Source organism: Gambusia affinis, linkage group LG02 (genome assembly GCF_019740435.1).
Source record: "Gambusia affinis linkage group LG02, SWU_Gaff_1.0, whole genome shotgun sequence".
NCBI classification, from domain to species: domain Eukaryota; kingdom Metazoa; phylum Chordata; class Actinopteri; order Cyprinodontiformes; family Poeciliidae; genus Gambusia; species Gambusia affinis.
The window spans coordinates 16,183,556-16,203,123 of NC_057869.1; the positions used below are offsets into that span (position 1 = coordinate 16,183,556).

Genomic DNA, 19,568 nt, shown 5'->3' on the forward strand with positions numbered 1-19,568 from the left:
CCAGGCTTAGTTTTCCACAAACCATTTTAGTTGGTTTTAAAGTTGTGATGTGTTCATGTCCTGTTCAATTTTTCTTTCATTTCTATTAATAATTTTTTTGTTTAATCATTATCTCCAAACACTGGACATTAAGGGAAAATCATTTTAATGGTATACAAGGTTGACCAGTTTTTGTCTTAATTTTTTCCAGAAAAAAATAGATTGATTTTTAGATTGTTGGCCAGATGTTTACTCTTTTAGCCAATAAGATCACAGTAATAAGGCATCAATTTAGAACTTTTTAGAATTTAAAAACTTTTTACTTTTCAAATCATCCAAAAATAATTAAAACATGATGACGTTAACAAAGATATTTTCCCCTATCAAAACATGGCTCATACACAGGAGTCAAGAAATTTAAAGGGAAAAGAGGAAAACTTTGGGGTCTGACATCGATTTTATCCACAGAAATCCACAGCAAGACATCCCAGTTTCATATGAGTATGACAAATGACAGGCGTGACACATACAGAGTGAGGGACGTTTATTGCATACATGCATCAGTGTGATGCTTTAGGATAATGGTCAATAACTCCTTTGCTCACACCAGGCCCATCCATATTGTGTTGGTCTTGCATCATTGATTGAGTCATGCAGGAGGTAATTAGATTGGGGCTTGGTGGTGTGACGAGTGGTTGTGGCGGCACGGTGTCACTATGGGGTGTTATGCATGTTGTGACTCTACAGAGGGACAGGCTGGAGGCCGGACAGGGCATGCTGTTAAGTGTCGGGGTCAATACTGATGCCGATTTTCTGTTTTGGGAAGATTGTCTTCCTGTCGGGGAATGTTCTGTTTTCCCTCAGATTGCACTCAGTCCCCCCCTCCTGCCTCACCACAGGCTGACTTTGCCTCTGTTTCTCTATGAGAGCGAGAATTTAACTTGCTATGATCAATATTTAGTATCCCATGCGTGAAACAGGCAGATGTTTGGAGTTTCCTTTTTCAGAGACGGGAAGCTTCTGTTGAGTGAAGGGAATCAATGCTTCCTTCCGTCTGTGAGGCTGCGGACCCACGGCTTCTGAAGGATGGCTGATGCTATTCCTGCCCACCCTGGGGCCCCCTGAGATTCGCGTGCCTCCCTGGCTTCTCCTGTCCTGTTAGCCCATGAAACAGACACTCACTCAGACAAGTGTGCAGTCCAAACAGTTGTCTTGAAGTGAAAGAGGTCTGGATGTTAAACAACGGGCCCGTGATTGGGAATTGATTTGTTCATTTGCCAGCTGTGTGAGTGAAAGTGAGTCGGTGGTGCCTGGCCAGCTATCTGCCATCCACAATAACTTCTTTCTTCTCTCTCTTTCTCTTCTCTCTCTCCCTCTCTTTTGCTCTGTCGTTCTTCTTTCCTCCCTCAGCACCTGCAGCAGCACGAAAATGCGGTGGAGGGAGATGCCTGCTACTACCACTGTGTGCTGTGCAACTACTCGACCAAGGCCAAACTCAACCTCATCCAACATGTGCGCTCCATGAAGCACCAACGCAGCGAGAGCCTCAGGAAGCTTCAGCGCTTGCAGAAGGGCCTGCCGGAGGAGGACGAGGACCTTAGCTCCATTTTCACCATCCGCAAATGCCCCTCGTCAGACACAGGTCAGGACATGACCTTTTGGTTCTTTACCTGTAAATTACTTTGTTTCCTTTATTCTTTTATGCAGCTTTATTCACAAACTGTCATCAAGTGGCTCAGTTAAGAAGCTTCATATGTCCTATCTGACGTGTGCACCTAAACCTTTCGATTTCCGTGTTACCCTTTTGTTTATTTGAATATTCCTACGTTTGGACAGCCTTTTTACCCTGATTGAACTAAATGAGAAAAATAAGCAACATATGCATAACTTTTTTCATTCAATTTTTAGCTGCAAATATGATTTACAACAAAATATTCCTGCCAAGGCACAACTCCCTGTTAATGGAAGCTGTCCTTTTTAGCCATTAGAGACACATTAAGATAGAACATTATGTATGGAGAAGGAGACGCTGAACAACAGCAGTGGCTTTCTAAACAAGTACACCAAAAAACAGACACTGCCTCAACTGTAGCTTGGCTAAAACAAAGTGCCTCCACTGTCCATTTATTATGGACTGATTAGGAGGAGTGAGCTGTGGTCAATTAACACGCTTTCTTAGTAGAGATTTGGTTTTCTAATCACTTTAAGTTCTGTGTCTTGACAAAGGGCCTCTATTGTGTGTCCCTCCAAGAAGGAACCATTTACTTCCCTCGCACACATACTCGCTGTCTGTGTTATGTGGGTGAAAAAAAGGGCCAGCCTGTGAAGACGCTTTGTTCCAAGGAGGCAGGGATAATGAAGCCAGCGGCCGGGAAATTGCGCAAAAGGCAGTCACAGATCTGAAGCAAATCATTAGAGAACATATTTAGCTGAGCAATTAGGGACAATTAAGCTTTCTGCTCACTGCACTCCAAATATGTTAATGACTACAGTACAGTGGACAGGCGAACATGCAAAGGCAAGAGGAAGGGGCATTTAGGTTAAAAGGGATGGGGGTAGGGATATTTTTATTTGTATTCAGGATAGAGAGAAGAGTTGTGCTGTTTGCAAATTGTTTTTAGTAAATGATAGGCCATTTACGTCGTCCACTTCTTTTTTTTTTCTATTTTTCTTTTACTTTTACGTCTTAGACGGCCATATCTATATCCAAATTAGAAATTCAAGCCTTGAGTCAGGCAGTGTGCATTACACATGTACAAATGCTTCAGAACCTCATCGAATTACAAGAAGCCTCACTTGCTAAAACAGACCACTGGAACCTTTTTCCTGTCAGAGTGTTTATAAGTTAGCCATGCAGTCTGATAATGACCCATAGACAAAATTAATTGTAAAGCATGTCCTTTTCTTTATAAGACTTACAGCCTTACTGTAGTGTTTAATTATTTGACACAGTACACACTAGCTTAGATGTATCATTGCCTAAATGTTTACTTCTTACTTTGTACTGAATTCTCACATGGCAGCTGGACTTTCAGTGAGAATAACTAGAATGTTATCAAAAGTAACATCACAAAGTGAATATATATATATATATATATTTTTTATACATACATTTTGAGTTTCAAGACTCTGCATGGACTCAAAAAAGTTGCTTCTCATGTTTTTCTATCTGGTTAGCTTTTTGTTGACCCTATTGACACACATCAATCAGGTGCTGAAAGTGTTACTGCCTGAAAACCCAGTGTGTGCTGTTTTGGATAAATCACTTCCTTTCTACTTTTATATGCTTATATTTGTGAGTTTAAGTTGGTATTGTTGCCACCTATTGGCAAGGCATGGGCACTCCATCATTTTGTGGCTGAATATCCATTTCTGATCCGGTCAAACATTCTTTTCCAGTTAGGGAAATAATCCAATGAAGATCTTTTAGTGGTAGCATGTTTTAGACACTTAATACTCATTTTAATTTTCAGTCTTTGTCAGAAATATTTTGTCTAAACATGTATAAGATCAGTGTAAGTTGCTGTAGTCATATTTTTAGCAGTGTCTCAGTCTTGAAAATTTAATTGTTTGCTTTTGCATTAAAAAGCTTTACTAACTGTTTCTATCCTCTTGTAACAATAAGATTTAAGTAAATTTGCATTTCTCCCCTAAATTTGGACCACTCATCCAAACTTGAATTTTGTAGTTGCAAACTGTTATTTTGGAAATGAGATTTTATTACAATTAAATGAGTAAGTGAACACAATTTCCCAGAATAAAGACTTTTAAAAGGTCAGTGTAGATGCATGTTGGTGCATGTAGACAAATATTATTTACAACATAGAAGAAAACTTTTAGCAATAGCCTGGAAGTAATATAGTTGGGGTATTTTTTTGTTCTTCTGCTTTCTAAAACCATGATCAAATTCAAGATCAGTGACTGTGACCAAGTATTATTTACTGGAGTCAATTGTTTAGCAACACCCCTGTTTGTTTTACACAATGAAAACATACTTATTTTGATTTAAATTACCACAGTAACAGTCTTCAACTGTAATATCCAAAAGTGTTTACTTCACACTTTCTTCTGGACAGCCACGGCTGTGTAGTTTGCCTTAAAGCACCATCCTCTTTTCTGAGCCTGAGCCTTTCCTTCTTTTGAGCAATACTTCATTATAGCCTCTCTGTCACTTATTTTACACTTCTGGCTTTTGTATTTTTGGGATAGTTGCTACAGTGGTTGAATATCGACTGGTTTCTGAGCTGATCAGAGATTTTTGAGTCATCTATTTGGGTTTTATTACTTTATGGTTTGATCTAGGAACTATTTCTCTGCTGGTTTAGGTGTTAGGTTTATTCCGCACTTCCTCACATACCCTTCAAAATAAAATAAAAATAAACATCAAACACATGTTGCAAATATTGACAGGAGGTAGGGGATCACTTACATTTTTTTAACAGCATACATTTTTAACATAATTCTGAACCACATCACTGAGGACTATGTGTACAATACTTCTTTCCATATGAGGATGCAGCAACAGGAATTTGGAGCCTCAAATCTCCACTGAGCATAAAGTCCAAAGAAGGCAAGGACAGCAGAACTTTTATTTTTAATTAGAATATACATGCACAAAAGTCCCTGCATTGTTTTCATTCTTGCTTATACTATAAATGTGCTGCTTAGGCATGTTGCTCTGTGGCCCCGTCTTCATTTGTCTTCCTTAACCCTTTATCTGTGGCGAAACAAAGAAAGTCTCCAAGGGACCTCAGCCCCACACATCTGCCATGTGTGCAAAGGTCACTGAGTAAACCTTGTGTTTGACACTGAAGATTAGACACCCGCACTAATCTTCAGTTTTAAAAAAAGTGGCTCAATATGAACAGATATTCAGAGAAGATGGCAACATGCTTGGGACACATTCACGGGAGTTGAAAGGGGCTTCTGGATCCCGAGAGCAAAATGTGTTGTGCATTTAGATGTTCAGTGAGAAAAAGAGCGAGGCAACCGGTGCTAGAAGCCATCTTTCCAGGCTCTACAAAGAAAGTCATGTGGACACTCAGAATAAAAATGGATGCAAGTCAGATGGAAAAACATGTTTGGGTAGCTCACATTTGAGAACTATTGGCACACTCCCACCTATAATGACTCTATTTCATTTGAATGATACTCCCTGGGCATATAGCTCTGTGACACATTGGGGTTCCTTAGCACTTAATCATATACCATTATTTTTTAGCGTAGAGCAGAATGAGAGCATGACTTTAAAAAGGGCAAAGTAGACTGAAGAGTGATGCTTGGGTTTTTGCCTGCCTACGAAATAGACGAGGAGACAAAAGCAGGGGCGCAGAGTGTTTGAAGATGGTGAAATATTAGTATTTTTCTGGTGTGTGTGTGTATAAATGTGCATTTTTATGCATGTGTATGAAGGAGGCAGAGATGGAGAACAAACGTGGCTGACAGTGAGGATTAGCTCCTGCTGTAAATCTGCCTCAGTCACAGATGGCAGGCCCTTGATCGCTGGGCTGTGACGGCTTGGCTCTCTTCGCAGAAGGAAATCCCTGTCTGCGAGCCGCAGAGGCTGGAAAGGAGAGGAACAGGGCTGGGGCCACCTGGAAAGCCACAAGTCATTGTGTCTTGTCTGAGTGAAAGTAAAAACCTGAGTGTTTTAAGTTAAACAATTGTTTAGGTGTTATTCTTCCTTTTGTTACACATACCGGTACATAGTTCATCTAATTGAAGTGTAAATACCCAAAACTAGTTCAGCAACCCTTCATTTACTACGTTTAGAATCTGTCTACATGCCTGCAAACATAACTGCATGCATAACATTTAATGTTTGGGTAAGATTTCTGCTTTCTTAGTCAGAAATTTTAGAGATTTTTAAATCTTAGAGATTTTAATATCTTAGCGATTGAAAGAAATATCTATTTCTTCAAATGAGCTACAAGTTAACGCAAAAACTGTGCCCAGACTAAGATTTGATCATCCAAGTCCAAGAGGCTACACATTACTTTTAAGATGAGTTTTCATAGAATTCCATGTTGGCTTCTTTCATAAAAAATATGTTCTAAAAGTATATTAGTTTAAATAGGAGTCCTCACTGTGTTACATCTAAAAATAATGTAAAATATGGATAATGTTTTTTTTTTTGTTTGTTTTTTTTATAGGAATCTCTGTGTGCCAAGTGTGATACTTAAGTATTTAGGTATAATTTAAGAGTCAGCTGTTTCTAGTGAATTTCTGCCATACGTTTTTCTTAGTGCATTCGATTCTGACCTTTTCGTTTGACGAAAATCTTATCAATACATGACTATAAAGGCCTAATGTTTCAATTATGATACAAAAAGGAAAGTATTTTGGGTTTTGCTTTGCTAATGCCTCCGATAAACAGGTTTCTAATGTAGAACTTTATCGTATTATTATAGCAGACAATACGTACTTAGAATAGTCCCTAAAGATAAAAAAACTGATGAATGTGGAAAATAACTTTTTAAAGCATAGATGATAAATTAGTTTTTTTTAACGGTAGTTAATTGACTTACGAGATCTAATATACTGATTATCCTACTGTTTCATCTTCTGCTTCTGGTCATTTTTGCACCAGATCAAAGATGAGTTTTTTTTTTTTTTTTCTTCTGCCCTCCTCTCATACAATCTGTGACCTGTGCTACAACTTTGAAATTCAGGTGCAATCAGAGGTGAGCCTGGCCACGCTTGGATGGCATGCAATGTCCAGAGTCTGAGCTTTTGCTCCCCACAGGCAAGAGTGAAACAGACGGTAGCCGTTTCTGGAATGTCTTTCTTTATTCATGCTTGTTAAAATGCAAAGCAAACCTTTCCAGAAACAGGATATTGTAGCCCCCAACCACCAGACCCTTTCTACATGCCACATTATGGGCAATCTGAAAGTAAGTTGTATGGGCAGACACTGCTGCAATGCGCTTTTAATAAAGACCGTTATTGCCCCACTGATGCAGAATGGATATGAGGATGAGGGCTGTGCAGGCCTGGATGAGCAGGGCCCCAGAGGGCCCACAGCTCACTCAGACCTCTGTCAGTCGCCTGCCTTCTAATCCCTGTCCGAAGGGCATCAAGGCAGCATAGGAAATTGTTTGCTGTCTGCATAACGTGCCAGGAAATTCATAAATACATTACTTTTCATTTTGAAAATATTACAGAAGACTAGACATTTATTAAAAAGCCAAAATGATGGCTTTGTGGATTTTCCAGTGTAGGATTTTAGCATTTATGTGACCCCTCTGCTAAATCTACCACACTGAAGTCTCCTGCCTCCTCTATCACTGGCTTGGTATAAAATTCTACCTGTGCCCCTCTTATTATGGCAAATTGACGTAAAAGCCACCACTCTACCTACGCATAGGGATGTATTGTGTACTTTTATTGTCACTCCTGACTGATGCTCTGTTCTGAAAATACAGACAATTTTGTTGGACTTTAGTCACTGCCAGATGAACAAAAGATGACCAATGTCATAAATATACAAAGACAGGATATTTGTGAAGTGACTAAGAAACTCTGTTAGTTTAGCAGCTCAACATGGAGAGCCACACCAATGGCAGGACCTCTGATTTTGTGCTCTGTATGTTTTCTGGCCTGTGTGCAACTTCTTTCACTGTCAGTTATGTCACGTGGGTGTAAGTATGCACCAGATTTTACTTTGCAAACTCACATGCCCATAAATGAGGCAGACACCTAGGTGTCTGCACTGAAATTCAGGCCATGTGTGGCTGCAGGAGGCTCTCCCTGTCATCGAGACCATTTTTAGAGGAGGCCGAAAGCACATTATAATATTGGTTTCCCCCTCTCTTGTCATTACTGCACGCTCTCTTTGAAAACTGATCCAAAAGATAGACAGTCCATCAGGAGACTGTCATCTCATTTGTACTTACTAAACGTGTTAATGAGTTCTATTTTCGGGGGCCAGAGGCTTTGCTGCTGGATACTGGAGCAGAGGTGGCGATCAGTGGTGTGAGGTGCTGGATTGAATGATCCGGAGGAGCGCGCAGGGAGGAGATGGGGGTAATGCAGTAGCCTCGCTGCCCCTCATGTCAGTCACTCAGAGTGACCACAGCCTCCACAGGGTCTGTCAGTCAGGGCTGAGGCGGGAAGTCTGTGGTTGCAGACAGACAGCGGAGGAGGGAATAGATTAGGTGCCAGAGACATAATGGTTGTGATGGGTTTAATTATAGCAGCGGTCATGTCTCTGTCACAGGTAGATGAGATGAAGAAGAAACAGATTTCCAGCCTTCAGATGAAAGATTTGTATTTATGTATGTAAGCATTTTTATGCACTTATCTTACCAAATAAACAACCAAGCAGTTTCAATTCGCCATATAAGTGTGTTAATGTCATATCAACATTGGCTTGTTGAGCATGACTTATTTTGAATAAAAACATGTTTTTAAACATTTTAAGCCAGAGTATCTTGTAATTTTTGTAATATAAATCATTGTTCAACTTTTCTGAAGATTTTTCTCTCTCTCTCTTGAACGTGTACCTGACCATGACCGCATTTGTGTTGTGTTCGTAAAAACAAGAGGAATGTTGACACGTAGAGGACAAAAGAAGAGGTCAAAAACACCTATAGTAGATAACAAAATCCGAAAGTCATGGATAAAATAAAACACAATTTAAAAAAAGCAATACTACTCTAAGGTATTGCTTTTTTTAAATTGTGTTTTATTTTACATAATATGTTGCGCATATACCATGAACACAATACCAGTATGTGCAATATTCATATCACAAAGCACTCTTAGGAGGGCAATAATTGTCACCTGATATATTCTAAGTGTATGCTATACCATATGCTGCAACAGTTGATTTTTTAAATTGTTTTAATTCACAGTACAAAAACTGCTGTCATTTTATGCAATAGACCAAGACAAAGTAGTCTTGTGAAATAAAAAAAAATATATGTATAAAGATATGAAATATATATATATATATATATATATATATATATATATATATATATATATATATATATATAGATATATATATATTTATAAAAAAATCTTATTTTGTTTTAAAACCTTAGATCTATTAGATCAAATCCATTATTTACCATCTCATCAGTGTGCTCTCCATCCTATTTTTGCAATATATCTAGGTTTACATTGAATAGTTGTTTGCTTCACAATAGAGCTCTGGATTTTTGCCCTGTTGTTGAAAGGGGAACCTCGGCCCAACTCTCAAATCTTCTGTAGCCTCTAACAGGTTTTCTTGCATATATAGCACTATCTATTTTTATCTCTGAGCAGCTTCTTTGTGCTCCTGAAGCAAAGCATCCCCATAGCATAATGATGTTACAACCATGTGTCACAGTGAGGATGGTGTGCTCAGGGTGATATGCAGGGTTATTATCCCACCAAATACATTGTTTACGTCTAGGCCAAAAAATACATTTTGGCCTAATTTTAGTAGATCATGTCATGGTTGTCTTTTCACAGTGGCATTCTTCTTGCTGCTCTCCCATGAAGTCTATTTTAGTAGAGTGCATTATGAATAGTTTTACATACAAATAATTTTCCTCTATGCCAAGGTTACAGAGGAGGTATAGGACGTCAATTTAGGTAGAAGGCCATAATTTGGTAGCTTTACTGTTGTGCTAACTTATTTCAAACCTTTCCACAACAAAATATAATGTAAGAGTTGGACTTTATTTAGAAGGATCAGATTTAAGGGGCCCACATGCAAACTAATGCCATACATTTCTTATTTTGTTTACAATAAAGTTTAAAAACCTTGCATTCTTTATCTTTCACCCAGCAGTTATGAGCTACTTTGTTTTTTATCATACAGAATTCCTCTGATATAAATTAACATTGTGCTTTTAATGTAGGAAAATTTAATATTTTTCAAAGGCACAGTAGGTCTTTTGGCATAATGGTGAAATACAAATATGCGCTATTTTTTATTGATTTTCAAATTTAACTACAGAAACGAAAAAACAAAGAAAAAAAACAGATTGAGTCGGTCAAGCTTCTGTGAACAAAATCTTTAAAGATATAATTTCAAATGAGTTCTGTGCTTAGTTGTCTGTTAAGTGTACAAATAACACCAGTCCATGCCATAAATTTAGATTTAACATTTTTGTGTGTAAAAAATTCAAAATCATAAAAAGCAGTATAATTAATATGGAAAAAAGTGAAAAGAAATGAGGAATGACTCAAGACGTTTGCACTGTCTATTCTGGCAAAAATGATCAGTTATGTTTAGACTAAACTACAGATACTCCCTCTCTTGTTTGTCCCTGTGTAGCAGTTGTAATATTTCATTTTTTAAAGGTTTCCTACATAATCCTTACTTGAACTTTCCCCTAAGGCTCACATTATCACTGTACATCCAGCCCCTTCTCATCTGTGATATTGATTGTAGCGCAAGTGTATGCCAGGTAATCTAGGAAATACGACCAATAAATTGTTATACACTCGGATTGCTTCATTTGTTTCAGTGTTTTGGTATTGGGTTTAACAACGCTGCTTGCTGTCAGAATTAGGCAGCTCAATTTGACCATAGGCAACATCAGGGTGGAAATGGGGAAAGTTTGGGAAGTATTGAGCCTAGGCAGAAAAGTTTTATTTAGCCATTTTTAATAAGGCTGTTTTTGCCCCCCAGAGATAACTGGTGGATCAAAGGGCATGATCTGTTCAGCTTGGGGTCCAGCAGAGATGATCAGCTTTGCTGTCAGCAAAACAAAAGCGGAGTGAAGGATGCCCTATCTGGCCTCGACTCCGAAGGCTCCATTAGAATAAAGGCAGATGAAACAAAGACTGGCTAACAGCACATATGTTGTAAATCATTATCTGCTGTCTGATATATGGACACGAGGAGAGAACTGAGCCTACAGAAGGGTGTTTGTGAACAGCTGCTTAATTTGCAGTTTTATGTTATGCTAGTTACATGCGAAGAAAACATCATTACTGTCCAAAAAACATTTAAACAGGAATCGCACACACACACACGCACACGCACACAAATCCATGTTTCCGATGCATTAGCAAAGAGTCCCCTCCAGTGCCTCAACCACATCAACTAAAAGCAGCCAGGCAGATGGCAGCAATGAGAGAAGTGCAGAAATAATTCAATAGTGAACCTCTCTAACCTTTACCTGTGGGCGTGAGCACCAGTCATTGATTCATGCAGTGCTTGACAGCACACTACACACCACCTGAGGAGGATGAGAGGAGGATGGATGAAGAGAAATGGATGAGTTTGGTGAAAAACACAGAAAGGATAATGTGAGTGGGAGGACAGCTCTGCAGTGTGTTGGTGTGTGTGACATTGGAGGGAACTTTCCACAGATGGATACTGAAAATTATTCTGGATTTGACTAGTTTCCACTAACACCCCAGCTGCCTAGTTCTCCACTCAGCTGGATGTTGGCAGCAAACAAACAGTTTCGCACCAGGTTCAGTTGTGACGCCACAGGAGGATGCCACTGATCACACAGCACTTTGAGATCTAAGGCTTTCCGAAGCTTGCTTTTGGATTATAAACACAGCCGTCTTGTCTTAAACGAGACTTAGCAGACATTAATTATTCAATTAAAGCAAAGTTTTTAAAGATTTGTTCACGATTTCAACAACACAGAAGATGTAACTGCCTGCTTTTCAAAAGATGATCCAAGACTCAGATGGGACATTATCCATGTTCCTTTTGGTCCGCCAGATATCACTGTTTGTGTGTGTCTGAGCTGTAAATTCAGAGACGCAGAATGTCTTGGATAAGCATTTGGGATGAATGAGATTTAACCTGGGCAGGTAAATGAAGCCTGTCATTTACACTCTAAGTGCACAACTGGACTTCAGAAAGAATTTGAAGGCAATGAAAATGTTTCAAAAAATCAAATATTAGTTTGTCTCAAACAAATGTTCATTTTATTTTGTATGTATTGTCAGAAGAGTGTTGTTTTTTTTTAAGAAATAAACTTTCCATGTAGACATGATTATTAAAGAATATGTGCATAATTTACTCACATTTAGCTTTGTAGATTTCTCTGTTATGAGAAGCAACACAGGATATTCAGCAAAAATGATTCTTTGTTTGTAGTTGGAACAAAGAATCAACTATGAACAACTCTAAAAACTTCCAGCTTTAAAAAGTTGGAAAGGATTTCTTTCTGTTGACATCACAGACAAAATATAAGGACCTTAGAATAAAAAAGGTACTCATTCTTCAATTTGCTGTTGTTGTACACATTGCTTTTAACTGTTCTTTGTCTATTTATTCATTTGAAGCATTAAGATGCATTGATCCATAATCTAAAAAGCAAGCAAATGTCAACCTTCATGCCTGCTGCCCAGTAAGTATGCAGCAGGATGCATCAAGTAAATTCGGCAGCACAGTGACCGTTATGGGGAAGAGGCCTTTTTCATTTTAGAATGTGCTTAAATCAAGTAGTGCTTTAAAAAAATATGTTGTTATATTAAAATTATGCTGAGCTCAGTAATTATTCTGGATTTACTAATCATGATTTGTCTGATAAAATAAGGACAAGGAAAATATTTTTACTTTTAGTTTTATTTTCCTATGCTAATAGTCTTTGGTTGATGAATAATTCACCATGTTTTTTTGTAACTAATAGAAGATTGTTGTAATACCACAAACCAACTAAAGTACAAGAACTAAAGCTGCTAGAGAATAGAGCTGTAGGATTAACAGTTTTTGCTTTTACCTACATTTTTCTTTGAATCAGTTTTGTTAACATTGAGCGATTGTTTAAAAAAAGAAGACCATGTTTTCTGTTAACTGTTGAAAACAGAGTTTTGATTGCGTCAGAAAAAAAAGCATAAAGATTTATTTGCAATCTTGAAAATATTAAGTGTTCTTGAAGATATTTTCTTTCTAATCCAGGTTGGTCAAACCTGTAAAGCAGCTCCTGGCTGAGTGAGGGTTTCTTGGGAAATGAGCCCTTATCATGCATATGGTGAATACTTCAAGCAGTTGGGAAGGCTGAGATGGGGCACATATTTGTGTGTGAAATGTTGAACAGAGAACACAGCGAATGTGTCTGAATCCATGTCACAAGTCGCTGTCAGTCTAACATACGAGCCTGCACTCTGAGGCTTTACTCGATTAAAGGTGATACAGGGGCCAGGACGGCAGCCAGAATTAAGAAAAATGGGCCGGTTTTTGTCATGTTAAACTGGCCAAAAGAATCTAATTAGACGAGGAAGAGTGAATGGCAATAGTGTCTTTGTTTAAGGGCCCTATGCAGTCACTTTTTAAGGCCTTTGTTCATTGGCCACAATAGCATCAGTTTGTGCTCTTGTTCTGGGATCTTCTTTTTTTTCTGACTCTGCAGTCAGTTCCTGTCCATTCCAATTTGTCTCGCTTCACCTCCATGCTCTGGTACTCAGAGTCAGGACAGGGCAAAAAACTTACCCCCCTGCTCCTCCACCCTATCATAATCCACCCCATACCTCCATTCCTTCCTTTGCCATCAACGTTATCCCCTACAGTTCATTCTATCCATTTTTCTTCTCTCTGTGCTTCTGTCATAAGTAGGTAGTGAGGGGAATCATTTACATGCCGTCTTTCTAATGACTTCGATATTTATTTAGATTATTTTTATAGCAAGCTTTTCAGAAGGTAGAAAGTAGAATATAATAACTGTACTACGGTAAGTTTCTTTGTTGTTTTGTTTTTTTGTTTTTTTGTTTTTTATTTTTTGTCATGTGTCGCTCCACCCTTTGAGGCAAAATAGCCATAAATTGGAATCAGTAATAATTTAACAACCCTCCAAATTGATGCAGCATTGAAAAGTACTTGACATGTGTAACCATTGAAGTATAAGTCACCTCTTAACAATTTATCCTTTCTTATTGTGTTTTACTTTTTTTTCTATCTGAAGATAGGAGCCATATTTGAATTATACGAGCTATTCAACAAAGAGAACCACTCACCCTCCATGATAATTTTTTTCACAAGTAATTAAGCCTTTTCTTAGTACTAGATAATAGCTCATAAAGTAGATTTTCATTTGTAGATCTTCTGTGATGGAAAATGTAGCTATACTCTCACCAGCAACTTTGTTAGGTACGCCTGCTCAACTGCCTGTCAAGACAATTAGCCCATCACATGAGAGGAAGTCAGCACCAACATGGAAAATTGAAACAGACGAGCCACTGCTCTAGATCACACTGACTACCACTTGTATCAGCAAAGAACAGAAAACTGCAATTCAGCTTCCCAATATTTCTCAATAATCGATGCTGCCTGGTCCCATGGGTTTGGATTTCAGCGGCAGCAGTCATATGATAGGGTTAAAATTTGATGTAAAGCATGGATCCATCTTGGCTGGTACAAACAGCTCAGGCTGGTAATGGTGGTGTAATGCTATAGGGAATATTTTTCTTGGGCCCATTAGTACCAAGTGATCATAATTAAAATGGCACAACCTATCTGAGCACTGCTGCTGACCACTTCACCCTTCTGCAACCACAGGGTTCCCATCTTCTGATGGCTAATTCCAGCAGGATAATGTACCATGTCACAAGGCTCAAATCATCTGAATCTGGTTTCTTGAACATGACACCATATCTCAGTCCAGAAGTGCCTCTTTGGGATATGTAGGAACTGGAGAATCATATCTTGGATGTGCAAATTTGTTATATGGATGCCACGAAGGACTAAGGTAGCTGTAAAAAGTAAACCTACTCGGTAGTAGTGTTGTGTACATAATAAAGCAGCTGCTGAGTATAGAACTAAATAGTTTGTCTATAAAAGGAAAGGAAGCATATTTCTAAAGATGCCTCTAAATTAAGGTCTATCACAAGCAAATGTTTGGTCAAAAAATGCAACAACACACCTTGGTGTATTGAGTGGACTGTTAATGGCTCTGTGACTTACAAAAGTGTAATCATGCATGGTAAAACTGGGCTCAAGTCACTAACCAAGGAGCAATCTCGTGTGCATTTAAGTGTCCTTTTCTTGTTGCAAAGGTCATTCATAACTTAGTCACGCTACTGATGTACAGTGAGAGATATTGATTGATTAATGCATTAAGTGCTCACAATCCATTAGGTTCTGTGAAAGAGACTGGAGAAAAGACTCCTCTCACCATGTATTTTCACCTCTCTGTGTTGTTCAAAGGGCATGGTTTTTTTCCTCCTGGCAAACTTTGAAGGGACAAAAGCCAGAATATCTGCCAAGTAATGCATTTAAAAAAAGATTGGTTCTCATAAGTGTCAGTTCAATTAGTCTGAAAAGCTTGACAAGAGATTGCTCTTACATTAGCCTCCTGCTCATGCTGACCCAAAAAGAATATGTTTATGGGCTTCACTTGAAGTAAAATGAGCGCAGTTTAGCGTTTAGTGTTTAGAAAAGGCTCTAGGATTAAAAGGATTGCTTGTTCAGCCAATACTGCCATCTGCCATTTGAAGGTGTAGTCCTGACAGCTGTTATTCATTCAACGAGGTGTACGCATTTGTAGACGAATTTGTTTTCTGTTTTGAACCAATTCCTTAGATAAATTAGAGTAAACCCAGAAATGTGTTTAACTGAAGAAATATTCCAGAGTGGATTTCTGCACAGTTCCTCAGAGGGAAAGGCTCCTCTGTGTTACAACTCACCGACAAGAAAGAGGCAACCTTTATTGTCTGTGCCCTAAGCAGGTATGCCTGTGTAAGAGGCCTGAGAGTCAGTCATTACCTTCGAAACATAGGCTGCATTAGAGATTCATAACAGTGTGCCATCTCTGCACCTTTCATCTCTTCTAGGGCCAGCTCCATTAGGATCTTTTATCTTTGTGCTGATGGCTGCTGTTGATAATGGGGCTGCCGAGAAATCCCAAAAACTAAAGACTCAACTGTATTGGGTCTCTTTTTCCTCAGCGTATGATCAAAGATATGTAAACTCCCGTTTGCTGCATTAAAAGCCTAAATGTAATATTTCTTCCACTTTTCAGATGTTTATCTTAAAAATGATATCTGTTATTTGGAGTTTCTTCCCTGCTTTGAATCTATCCTGCTGTGAATGCAGCCTGTCTCTTAACATCCACCACCTTTAAAACTGCAATCACATAGAAGTGATAAACACAAAGAAAACTAAAATATGTAAATCATAAAACCCCCATAAATATTCCTCGAGCACTGTTTTCGAGCATCTGCTGCCATCTAACTGCATAAGCTTTGGAAGGTTAAATGTTGCTAATATATTGGTATTACCGAGCCCCCTGTGCAACTGCTTTAATGATATCCCATGCAAAGCCTCATTGAAAGCTTTGCTTTTGGGCAGACAAACATGACTTTGTAATGGTATAGTAATTCACGCAAGCCAATGTTTTTCAAATGTTACCGTAATTATGAAAAATATTCATACGTTTCCCCTACATTGCCATTGCGGCACAAATCTCATTTCCAAGGCGAAGCGGGGAAGGAACACACTGAATAATCATTGTGTTTAATGCTCTGGTCATAATCCCAGGTTTTATGATGGTTTTCTAATGATTTTCTAATGATGTTAAATATTAGTAGAGAGTACAGCCATAATTTGAACACATGCGGCCATTTTTTTTCCCCGGCACTCTATCAGCACACCCGATTGCAACTACAATGAATATTGCACTGGGAATGAGATTTAAGGGCCATCCCTTTCGGTGTTTTATTTTGCCGTCTCCCCTTCTGCCATAAATCCTCATTGCTGTGCTCCTGAAACCTCCGCCCTTGTCTGCCTTTCCCAGGTGGGAATACAATTAGGTGCAGGGGCCATTTCATTCAATGCCATTGTCTGTCCACTGCAGTCATCCGTTTCTAAAAAGAACTAAAAACAAAACGACAACAACAACAAAAAAGACCCATGGGAAATATTAAAAACAAGGAAGCAAAAGGGGAAAGAAATGGTATGAAATGTACACAAGGACTGAAAAAATATTCAGTTGTTTTCAGAGGTTATCCAAACTTTGTTTGTGATGAACAACAATGCTGAGCAAAATATGTATTGCAGACAAAGGCTTTGTCTCCTTCCTGTGCTTTTTCGATGAATTACACTTCTCCACCCCCTACCCCAAGCTTTTTAATTAAATGGCTGCAGCTCCATCTCTCTATCCGTAGCTCCCCATTACAGGGGCTAGATAAGGGATTGCTATCTGTAGCATGTTAAGAAAGGCTGCTGGGCAGCCAAGCCTCATGAAATTTGTCACAAGATCTCATTTTCCTCATTGCCAGACGTGATGCTTATAATTGATGTGGAGGCAGCAGTAATTTATTGGCCGTCCGCAATTATCATCCCCTTCTAGCAGGGGGATGTGACTGCAATTTATAAGTCTGTGCATGTGTGTTGTTGTGTGGAGGTGGGTGGGTGTTGGGGGTGACATTATGTCTTATAAATGAACACAAAAACATGTTTCTTCTTATTGTGTGGTAGGCGAGTGAGTCTGTGTGTTTGCTCCTTCAGAATGCACATTTGGAAAGGAGCTCATTATAAACAATATGGGGGCTTTAATGCAGCTCCAGTTTGTTCATTTGAGGTGCAGAGACTGTCAATGTGCCAGCTGGACTTTCACACTCAGCCAGGGGGTGGAAAGCCAACCAGAAGCCTGGGAGGTGAGGAGGTGGGGGTCAATGAGGACAGGCCAGAGGGGCAGAAGGGACTGCTGCTGCAACCTATTGTCTACAGCTACCCCTCATGTCTTTAGGGTATCTTTCCAAATTATGACAGCATTAATCCCTGAGGTAGTTTGTCAATAATGTGGCTTCCAGAGACGAGTACACTTAATGCAGTTATTTACCAAGATGTGTATTTTTTATTTTATTTTCTGCCTCTATAATATTTTCTATAATGCTTCTAGTTTCATGAGTGTACATAAAGTCTCTGAAGGAAATAAACCAAAGTATCTATATTACACTAAATGGATGAGAATTTTTAAAACGCAGCTGAACCTTCCTGTCTTTTCATTAAGTTCACAGAGGCCAAAATGATCTAAATAGTTAATCTTTAAACTACCCATCCTATTTAATTCAGAGGAATTATTCTTAAAAAAGTTGTGTTAATTTTTTTGGTGCACGTAAAAAATAAGAACCTAAAAGTCACTGAGATCCAGTATTTTCATTATTATAAAGCCTACATTTCCTTAAGGCCTTAGGCTACTCAAGATGCAGCATGTATGTCTGTTCAGAGTCAAAATCACTTCTCCTGCTTCCGACAACTACTTATGTCTCATGTTCTTCCCCTCCTCTGAGACTCTTTGATATTGTCTGCTCTGAACACGAGTCACAGGTTTACTGGCTGGTGCACAGATATTCCTGTTGCACAGTGGTAAGCTCCATGGTCAAAGTGGATTGCTGTCAGGCCATGTTGAGGTAGAGAAAGAAGAAGACGGCTGTCACCAGAATCCAAGGCGAGCATGCTTCAAAATGGAACCGGTTTGTTTTGTATACCTGCTCGCCTGTTGTGTGCAGTTGCCAAATTAGACTTTCAAATCAAGAAGCCAGTGGGAGACCAAGACTCTAGTTTCTCCTTCCCTTTAATAATCATCCCTGTTTACTCTTCAGGGAGTCATCTTTATATATTTTTTTTTTCTTAAACGCGCCCTCTAAGCAGGGAGACGGTCTTTAATAAAGCAAGCAGGCAGTGCGCCATTTCAACATGTGAATTACACAGGAGAGAATTGAGAGATGGAAGCAATAGAGGAACACCGGAGGAGAGGGATTGGGGGGCCTGCCGCTACACCCTTCATGCTATTATCTTTATGGCATAGCAAAACACGCTTCAGGCAATCAGCATGAAATTGTTAATTGCTCAGCCCACTTGTGTGCCGCTCGGGGGACCGGGGCATACAGGAGGTCCCACACAGAGTAAGTAAGAGCTGTCCGTCTGCCTGCCTGTTCTTCTGGCCCCCCACTCGACATTTAACACTGTCCGATGAATCCGTTTTCTCTGTGCTGCTCCCAGTGAACTCCACAGGCAGATTTTCTTTTTTTCCACATGGTGTGTTTAAATAAATAATCATGGAATATGTTTGTGTTACAGCTCAGTGGGCGTAGTTGCAGATAATAGCTCTTTGTCATCATCTTCCCTATATCTATATTTACAGTACTTAACTTGTAGACACATAAGAATGAATCTGTAGCATTTCCCTAGTGGATTTAAGGGGCCTATGTGTGAGACCTGTGTGTGGTGTTTATGCAGAGTGCAATGCAGGTTGTTTTTAAGCTAAGGAAACACAACTAAGATGTAAGTGAACTAAACACCTGCCTAAAACATCTACATTAATGGAATATTGGTAAATGAAGAACTTTCTTCTTCTTCTTCTTCCACTCTCCTAGTTTTCAAGAGGTGGCTCCAAGTGTCTTAGAGGAGGATATTTAAGACATCTTTTTAAAATGAACACCACCCCTCCTGCTACATGCTCAGTCATAACATAATGCCCCTCCTCCCTGGCTATCGGTTTTGTTCCTGTTGGAAAAGAGAGGCAGAAAGAGCAAGGTTACATGGGCGTCATATTAATGGGCCCTGTCATGCGCGTGGATCGTCTTAGGCGTGGAGCAGGATGAGCGCTCAGAAGGTGTTGTCTTCAAATAGGATTTCTGCGAGTGAGACATCCTCGTTGGTTGATATCCCCCCTCCGAGCAGCCAC

The 19,568-nt window shown here is 39.2% G+C and overlaps 1 protein-coding gene across 3 annotated transcripts in view; it reads left to right on the forward strand.

Moving 5' to 3' along the window:
• The window catches only part of zfhx3b (zinc finger homeobox 3b), a 206,059-nt gene that overhangs the window by 145,642 nt on the left and 40,849 nt on the right, over positions 1-19,568 (forward strand). For all 3 annotated transcript variants that reach the window (XM_044139043.1, XM_044139053.1, XM_044139034.1), the window contains one exon: positions 1,390-1,621. In XM_044139043.1, coding sequence (XP_043994978.1) covers positions 1,390-1,621 — 232 coding nt within the window. The remainder of the gene's footprint in view (positions 1-1,389; positions 1,622-19,568) is intronic.